This window comes from Caretta caretta, chromosome 1 (genome assembly GCF_965140235.1).
Source record: "Caretta caretta isolate rCarCar2 chromosome 1, rCarCar1.hap1, whole genome shotgun sequence".
Lineage (NCBI taxonomy): Eukaryota > Metazoa > Chordata > Testudines > Cheloniidae > Caretta > Caretta caretta.
In genome coordinates this window covers 1,765,698-1,773,926 of record NC_134206.1, presented here as the reverse complement: position 1 = coordinate 1,773,926, position 8,229 = coordinate 1,765,698, and the positions used below count along the sequence as shown (strand labels likewise).

The window sequence follows — 8,229 nt, the reverse complement described above, 5'->3', positions numbered from 1 at the left end:
TGAAGGAGAAACTGGCGAACTACAGACCAGGCAGCCTCACCTGAAAAAAAAACATGGGGCAGGTCCTCAAGGAATCTATTTTGAAGCACTTGGAGGAGGGGGAAGTTAATCAGGAACAGTCAATATGGATTCACAAAAGGCAAGTCATGCCTCACCAACCTCATAGCCTTCTATGATGAGATAACTGGAGCTGCCGATATGGGGAAAGTGGTCCTTAAGTGTCCTTAAGTGACTTGCCACAAGATGTCAAACATGTTTATATGAGAGATTAGTAGATTTATTATTACTTTAATTTTCTTTCTTTTATGTAGGAATTAGAAACACTGCTCCTGTCAGCTAATTGCCAAGTTATCTGCCAAAACCCTAGAATTTTCAACTACCTAAGTACCCCCGGGGATCACAGTTAAAGTTGTCCCCCCCCCACACACACACCAAAATCTGAAATGAAGTCCCTGCAGCAAGATATGGTGAGGTGGAGACAATCCAGCAACTGATGGGGAAGGGGAAGAAGATGAGTGACCCATGGGAAGAGATGGGGCTTTGGGCAGAGCTTCAAAGTCCAGTTACCAGCAATTAGACGTGTGGCCACCCTATGAGTTAATGAGTTGTACACAGACCCATTTCCTAGTTTGTCAGTCTGACACAGAATAGTGTGGTCAGGAAAGGATTGAATGTCACTAGTACTGTACAAACAGTGATTCAGGGAAGGGGGCCCAACACCTTGTCCCCAGCCAGCTCTGCATGGAGCTCGGACTGAGAACAGAGCAGCAGCAGAAAACTTTAGGTCCCTTTATGAGAAAAGAAACGGAATAGCCTGTCCCGGATCTGTCTGGTCCTCACCCCGTAGATGATGGGGTTTAGCATGGGGGGCACCAGGAAGGACACATTGGCCATGAGAACATGGAAATGCAGGGCCATATTGTGGCCAAACCGCTGCGTGAGGAAGGAAAAGAGAGCTGGGATGTAAAAGGCTAAAATGGCACAGAGGTGGGAGCTGCAGGTTCCCAAACTCTTAAGTTGGGTGTCCTTTGTGGGGAGGCTGAAGATGGCCCTGAGGATTTGGATATAGGACACAGTGATAAAAAACACATCGAGACCAGTCACAAAGAATACCACAGAGAGGCCATAGTAACTACTGATGTGGATGTCAGTGCAGGCCAGTTTCACCACAGCCATGTGCTCGCAGTATGCGTGGGGGATGATGTTGGTTCTGCAATATGTCCACCTCCTCGCCAGGAAGGAAGTGGGCAGTACGAGTATGCTGCCACGCAGCACCACGGCCAGGCCGATCTTGGCCACCAGGGGGTTTGTCAGGATGGTGGAATATCTCAGGGGGTCACAGATGGCCACGTAGCGATCAAAAGCCATGGCCACAAGAATCCCAGATGCCATCGTTGAGAAGCAGTGAATAAAGTACATCTGGGTGAGGCAGGCACTGAAATCGATCTCCCTGGAATTGAACCAGAAGATGCTCAGTGTTTTGGGTAGGATGGATGTAGACAGGACCAGGTCGCTGATGGCCAGCATGCAGAGGAAATAATACATGGGCCCATGGAGGCTCGGCTCCATCTTCACAATGAATAGGATGGTGAAATTCCCCAAGATGGCTATGATGTACATGGTGCAGAAGGGGATGGAGATCCAGACATGGGCTGCCTCCAGGCCAGGAATGCCCAGCAGGATGAAGGTGGAGGGGTTGGTGAAGTCGGTTGTATTGGAATCTGACATGGAGTAGGGGAGAAGGTGTCCAACTCTGAGGCAGAACGGTGTCTCCTGCATGTACCATACGTTCCCCTGACTTCCTGTATGCGCTCAAGCTCTAGGGTGATGGTTGCAGGAAATATTCCTGGATGGAGAGACAAAGGTAATATGAGATGTAACATGAACTCCTGGAGGTGTTCTCATGGGTGAAGCAGATTTGTCACTCTTCACACACTGATAAATGGTTATTTCACAACTCAAGGAAATGAATTATGAACAACTGACCCTGTTAATGCATATTCCATATATTGTTGTACTCTATGCATCAATAATTCTTACACACTGTGGTGTGGGTAACATTATTAGGCATCAGCAGGAAATGCAATGAGACCCAGGCTAGTGGGCCTCTGCTGTAGGGATTTTCCCATTCCCACAGTGGCTCAAAATCTGAGAGTGAAAATAATCCAAACCTTTGCCAAGACATGTGCCGGGGGAAACATCCCAACTGCTACAGACCACTGGGGCAAAAAAACCCTGTGTATCATTGATAGCAGCTCCATGGAAACATTTGCTCATTCTCAGCAGTGACTAAAACAATGACAATGTTTAAATGTGAAAGGAATGGGGTGGCGAATAACCTGCACTGGACATGCACTCAGGTTTGGTCCCCAGTCTCTATGAAAAACAGAGCAAATAAAAAGGGGGTTTCCAAGACAAGATATGAGAATGGGGGAGGTTGCCATATGTGGACAGAATGAAAATTCTGGGACTATTTAATTTAGAGAAGAGACAAAGAAGGGAGCATTTGATAGATGAGAGAAAAATAAAGAATGGAAGTGAGTACATTAAAATGGACAAACAGAGAACAGTTCCCAACCAGTAATAGCTGTAGACACTTAGTGCTTTGAAAGGGCTAATTCCCCAAAGCTGCAGCAAATTATCAGCAAAACTGATTGGGAGGAAAAAATATAGACGGGGAAATGAGAATGAAAATTGGTAGCTCTTTAAAAAGTGTTCTTTAGAGAGTTAAAAATCCTCAATTCCACAATCAAAAAGTGCCCAACTTTGGCTAGAAACCCAGTTCAGTGGCAAAGTGAAGGCAGCAAAAACGGGCGGGGGGCGGGGGGGGGGGGGAGCGATATAGAACTAATGGGATAAAGGGAAAATAGATAGCAAGCGATACATATTGGAAGCTATGAAAATTGATAAGAGATGTAAAAAAATTGAGGAAAAATCAAAAGAAATCCTAGAAAAGGTTTAAGCCAAATCCTAGTGGGTGAAAAGAAACGGGTTAAAGTTGAAAAAAGGCAGATGTATTCAAGATATAGTTTAGTTCTGCATCTAGAAAGAACCTTTATGATATACATATATCACATGAGGTGATGAAATATTTTCCAGTCCATTAGCAGTCAAGGAGCGTGTTAAAGAGCGTGCACGGTAGAGCCTTAGACTTCCGAACACCAGAGTTACGAACTGACCAATCAACCACACTTCTCGTTTGGAAGCAGATGCACACAATCAGGCAAGAGTAGAGCCCCCCAATAGAAAAAAGGTAAATACAGGACAGTTCTGTGTTAACTGTAAAGCATAGAAAAGAAGGGAAAGTTTAAAAAAAAGATTTGACAAGGCTAGGAGACAATGGAAATGCTGGTATGGGATTAGTTAACAAAAACGTTTAGGAATATAATTAATGTCAGACAATAACAGGGTTTGTGGAAAACCAGTCTTGTCAAATAAACCCAATCTCGTCCTTCCATGAGAGTATGTTTAGCTGATCAAGGAAACTGCACAGATGCAAGAGGCTGATTTCTCTGAGGTATTTAATTATGTAAGGGAAAACATTCAGATAAAAATGAACACACTACAGTACCAGTGAAGCACATATAAAATGGATTAAAAGATGGCAGATCTCAGAAAGCAGTTGCCAGTGGGCCATTGTCACCAAATGGGGCTGTTTCTAGTGGGGTTCTGTGGGGATCAGTTCTACGCCTGATGCGATTGAATATTTTGATCAGTGATCTGGAAGCAAATAGACAATCACTGCAGAAAAAAATTGGGTACAACGGAAAGATTGGCCGAGCAGTTACAATAAGGCAGCCAGGGCAGCCACACCGATTGATCTGGAGCATCGCAATACAGTCAAAAGACAAGTTATCATCTCGGAACAGAAATGCAGGCCCAACCCCCAGACTACGGGACAGTATCATGGAACACAGGGGCCCTGAAAAGGATTTTGGGGTCACTGCGGACAACCAACACATCATGAGCTCTCCGTGCAATGCTGTGGCGAAAGGGCTGTTGTGATCCTTGGATGCATAAACAGGAGAGTGGAGAGTTGGAGCAGGGGAAGCATTTTAGCTCTGCAAACGGTATTGGTGAAAAACAACTGCGTCCAATTCTGGGGTCCACATTTTAAAAAGGATGTTGAAAAATTGGGAGAGAGTGCAAAGAAGAGCCACAAAAATGCTTTGAGGCTGGAGAAAATGCCTGACAGTGAGAGACTTAAAGAGCTACAGCTACTTACGTTATCAAAAAGACAATCAAGTGAGACGTTTAAGAGGCGAACGCTGTGCGGTATAACAGGCTTTTGAATCCAGCGGAGAAAGGCAGAGCAAGATCCAGTGCCTGGAAGCTGAAGCCAGACAAATTCCAAGGGCAAATGGTTAGCACTGAGGGTTATAATAAGAGAATAAACACTGAGCGTGATTAACCATTGGAACAATCTGTGGAGGGAAGTGGTGGATTCCCAGACTCTACATGTCAGATAAAGACTCAATACTTTTCTGGAAGATCTGCTTGAGGGCTTGTCCACACTTAAAAGTGTACAGCTACCGTAGCGCTTCAGTTTAGCGCTTCTCCCGGCTGCGCAGGTAATCCACCTCCCTGAGAGGGGGTAGCTAGGTTGATTGAAGAACTTTATGTTGACCTCATGCTGTCTACACGGAGGTTAGGTTGCTCTAGGTACATCTTTCAGGGCTGTGGATTTTTTTCTTATTGCAGAAAACCCACAGAAATGTAGTTTTCGGTTTCATTAACAGAGGCGTAACATGCAAGTCATGGGAGGGGATGGTATTCTTCTACTCGGTGCTGGTCAGGCCTCAGCTGGAGTTTTGTGTTTAGTTCCGGGCAGCAGTGTATAGAAAGGATGTAGACAAACTGGAAAAAGATCCAGAGGCGAGAGACAAAGCTGATCCAAGGTATGGAATACCAAGCATACGAAAAAAAGGCTGAAGGAACTGGGTGTTTTTAGTATGGAAAGAGGAGATTAAAGGGGGACATGATAGCCATCTTTGAATACTTGAAAGGGTGCCATAAAAGAGATGGAGAAATGTTCCCTCTTGTCACATAGCGCAAGACAAGAGGCAATGGGTTCAAACTACAGCACAGCAGCGTTAGATGAAATCTCAGGAAAAACTTCCAAAGAGTGAGAACAGGAGGGCAATGGAACGGACGCCTCAGGAGGACATGGAGGCTCCTTTGCTGGAGGTTTTCCAAAGGAGGCTGGACCGTCATCTGTCCTGGATGCAACAAATCCTACATCTTGGCAGGCAGTTAGACTAGCTGACCCTTGTGGTGCCTTCTCACTCTGTGGCTCTGTGATTCATGATGTAAAGTCCTACTGTAGATGAGGGCTTTGTGAAACACAAGTTTTGGAGCCCAATACAGGGGTAACTAGGTGAAATTTAATGGCCTGTGTTATACAGGAGTCAGACTGGATGATCAAATGGGCCCTTCTGGCCTTGAACCCTATGAATCGATTGATAAAGAAACTAGATCAAGCATTTACGTTTACTCTGTCTCATAACACATGCAAAGGGAACATTCAATTACACTGATAGTCTGAACATATCATACTGATAAAAGAAAATTGTTTACATAATACCTATTTGGCCTGTGGAACTCCTTGCCACCGACATTATTGGAGCAAAGCGTTTAGCTGAATGGGATTCACAGGTGGATTGGCCATTGAAAGTGGTGCTGGTGGCATGACCTGTAGTTAAGGGGACTGACACCTTCCATTAGAAGACCTCATTTTGAGTTGCATATGAGTTTGCCAAACTCTAAGCAATTTGACTGAAATTTACCACACTGGACATCTGCTTATGATGGAATATATATAAAGTTTCAGGCATAACAGTTCGACAAATTCTTGAATGAAGCTAGGAGAGAAGATGTCTTGCTGATGCTGACAAATTCTTATAATTGCCTCAGTGAGGAGCAGACCAAAGTCAGGTAACAGCCCCCCTGTTAACAGCCAGATCCCTGGGTTTGTCGAGAAGGTGAGCTCCTCATCAAAGGATGTGTACCTGTGAATCCTGAGAAGGAAGTGTCCTCCCTGGGAATCCCCCTCAGGTAGCCGTGTCCCACACCTCTCTCACCCCAGCATCTGCAGGAGCATCCTAAGCCGAGAGCCAACACACGGGCATGCACTGTTTATAATATAGCTCTGTGCAATCCCACAGGGTTTTGCTCAGCATCTAGCAGAGAAGCAGCATCTGGATGTAAACAGGCTGGAGACAAGCCTTTCTGCAATTCTGGGCTATTTATCCAGCTTTAGGAACAAACAGTAATTAAGGGAACTTCCCAAAGGGAGATGAGAACTCCTGGGCTCTGTCCTCAGAGACAAACTGGCTGCACTTTTTATTTGGGTATATTAAAAATGTATAGTTAATTAGGAAAAAACAGGGGCTAATGCCTAGATCTGATAGCCTGTAGATATCTAGGAGGGATGGATAGATAGTAGACAGACAGATCTGGAGAATGATGACTGAGGGGAGACACAAACACTTTCTGGAGGCACACTGGACTGTCTAAGGCATCAGAGACCAGTAATTCTCATCAGTAACTATCATCATGTTGTGCAGCACCTTTCACTGAAGGATTTTGAAAACACCTAGGAAAGGAAAGTGACTATGAACGTATCCCCATTATACAGATAAGTAAACTGAGGCACAGGGCGACATGAATTGTCCAATGTGACACAGAGATTGAGTGTCAGAATGAGAGACAGATCCCAGGAGATCTGACTGCCCTGCCTTAACCATGGTCCTTCCATCTCGCCAAGAGGGAAATGGACGCCCGCTCTGGCAGGGATGGTTCATTGGGCGGTATGCAGAGGCAAGCCAGGAAGAGGGAGCCTGAGCCTTCACCATCCTCTGAAGGTGAATCTGAGGTTTTCAGAACAAGCTGCAGTTTGTGAGCTCCTGTGAGGTGTGAACTCCAGGACGCCACTTCTGCTCCCACTCAGAAACCTGCCAACCCATCACAGTCAGGGGGTCAATTCAGGGGAACAGACTCAATAAAAGCAACACCAACAGAATACTCCTGTGGATAGAGTGCAGCCAGGGGGCTTGACCTGGGGACAGAGGCCTCGCCCTCCCCCCACAGCTGCCCTGGAACAAGGGGGACCCTGTAGGCAGGATAGAGCCTGGATTAGTGTTTGCAATGGATTTATTCTCTCCCTCTCGGTTCATTTCCTCCCAGGCTCTGCCAGGTGGCATTGAAATCTAATGTTCCAGTCTGAGTCAGACTTTCCGGGGGTGCTTCGGCTGGAGGGTTCTTGGATTGCCACAGCTGAGCTCTCTGCCGGCTCATCTGGCTGATCGGGTGTACTTCTCCAGTACAGAGTACCTGGGTTTTTAAGCACTGGAATGAGACTGAATGAATTCTCCTGACCAAGCTGAAAGGGGGCACCATGTCCACCTGTATTAAAGTTTCTAACACTCTGTAGCTGGCCAGCACGGTTTGACTTTCGTCTCTAGTTAAGGCAAAGGGGAGGGGATAGGCACTGATTTACCTGGTTTATTGTGTTGATTATTTATTATCATTATTTGTGTTGTGGAAGCCTCCAGAGGCCCAGCTCCAGTTCAGGGCCCCTTGTGCTGGGCCCTTCGCAAACACAGAAGGAGAAAGAGCCACTGCCCCAAGGATCTTATAAATGAAATTCAGACAAGACACAGCTCACGTGGGATGTAGGAGACCTGTCTTTAAGTCCCTACTCCAAATACGGTAGAGCAAAGATTTTGGATCTGGGTCTCCTACATCTCTCGGGTCACCCACAAGAAAACCTTGACCTGTTCTAGGTATCTTGCTCTAGGAGAGGGCTCACTGCTGACAGTCCCATGTAGAAAAAAACTCCTCTCATCAGCCGGACTCCTGGAGTCACACATCAGTGGGAGTCAGGTACTTAAGGACCTTAGTGAACCATAAGAAAAAAAAAAACACTGGATAATGATTCCCCGTGGACATCGCCTTGCAGAGATCTATCAGTTAGCCAGTTCTCACTCCTTCTAATGAGTGTTCTAATGACACTTTCTAGTGCTCGTCTGTTAATCTGAAAGTCATGTTGAACTAGGTGAAACAACTTGCAATGGTCTAAATTTTGGACTAGATGACCTTCAGGGGTCCCTTCCAACCCTGATATTCTATGAAATGTGGATAAATTAGAGAGAGGCCAGTGGAGGTCAATGAAAATGGTTAGGGGCTGGGGCATATGCCTTATGAAGAGAGGCTGAAGAAACTGGGATT

At 45.7% G+C, this 8,229-nt stretch overlaps 1 protein-coding gene across 1 annotated transcript; it reads right to left on the bottom strand.

The window, feature by feature from the left end:
- Nucleotides 1-780: 780 nt before the first annotated feature.
- LOC142068412 (olfactory receptor 52E8-like) lies at nt 781-6,108 on the bottom strand. Its single transcript, XM_075128133.1, has 2 exons — nt 6,044-6,108; nt 781-1,852 (listed from the first exon to the last, which is right to left on the bottom strand). The coding sequence occupies exon 2, from the start codon at nt 1,777-1,779 to the stop codon at nt 781-783; it is 999 nt and encodes a 332-aa protein (XP_074984234.1). The 5' UTR covers nt 1,780-1,852; nt 6,044-6,108.
- Nucleotides 6,109-8,229: the final 2,121 nt, after the last annotated feature.

Bases quoted from the DNA above. Each gene is read 5' to 3' on its own strand.
- LOC142068412 (XM_075128133.1), bottom strand. From the start codon at position 1,779: ATGCAGGAGACACCGTTCTGCCTCAGAGTTGGACACCTTCTCCCCTAC.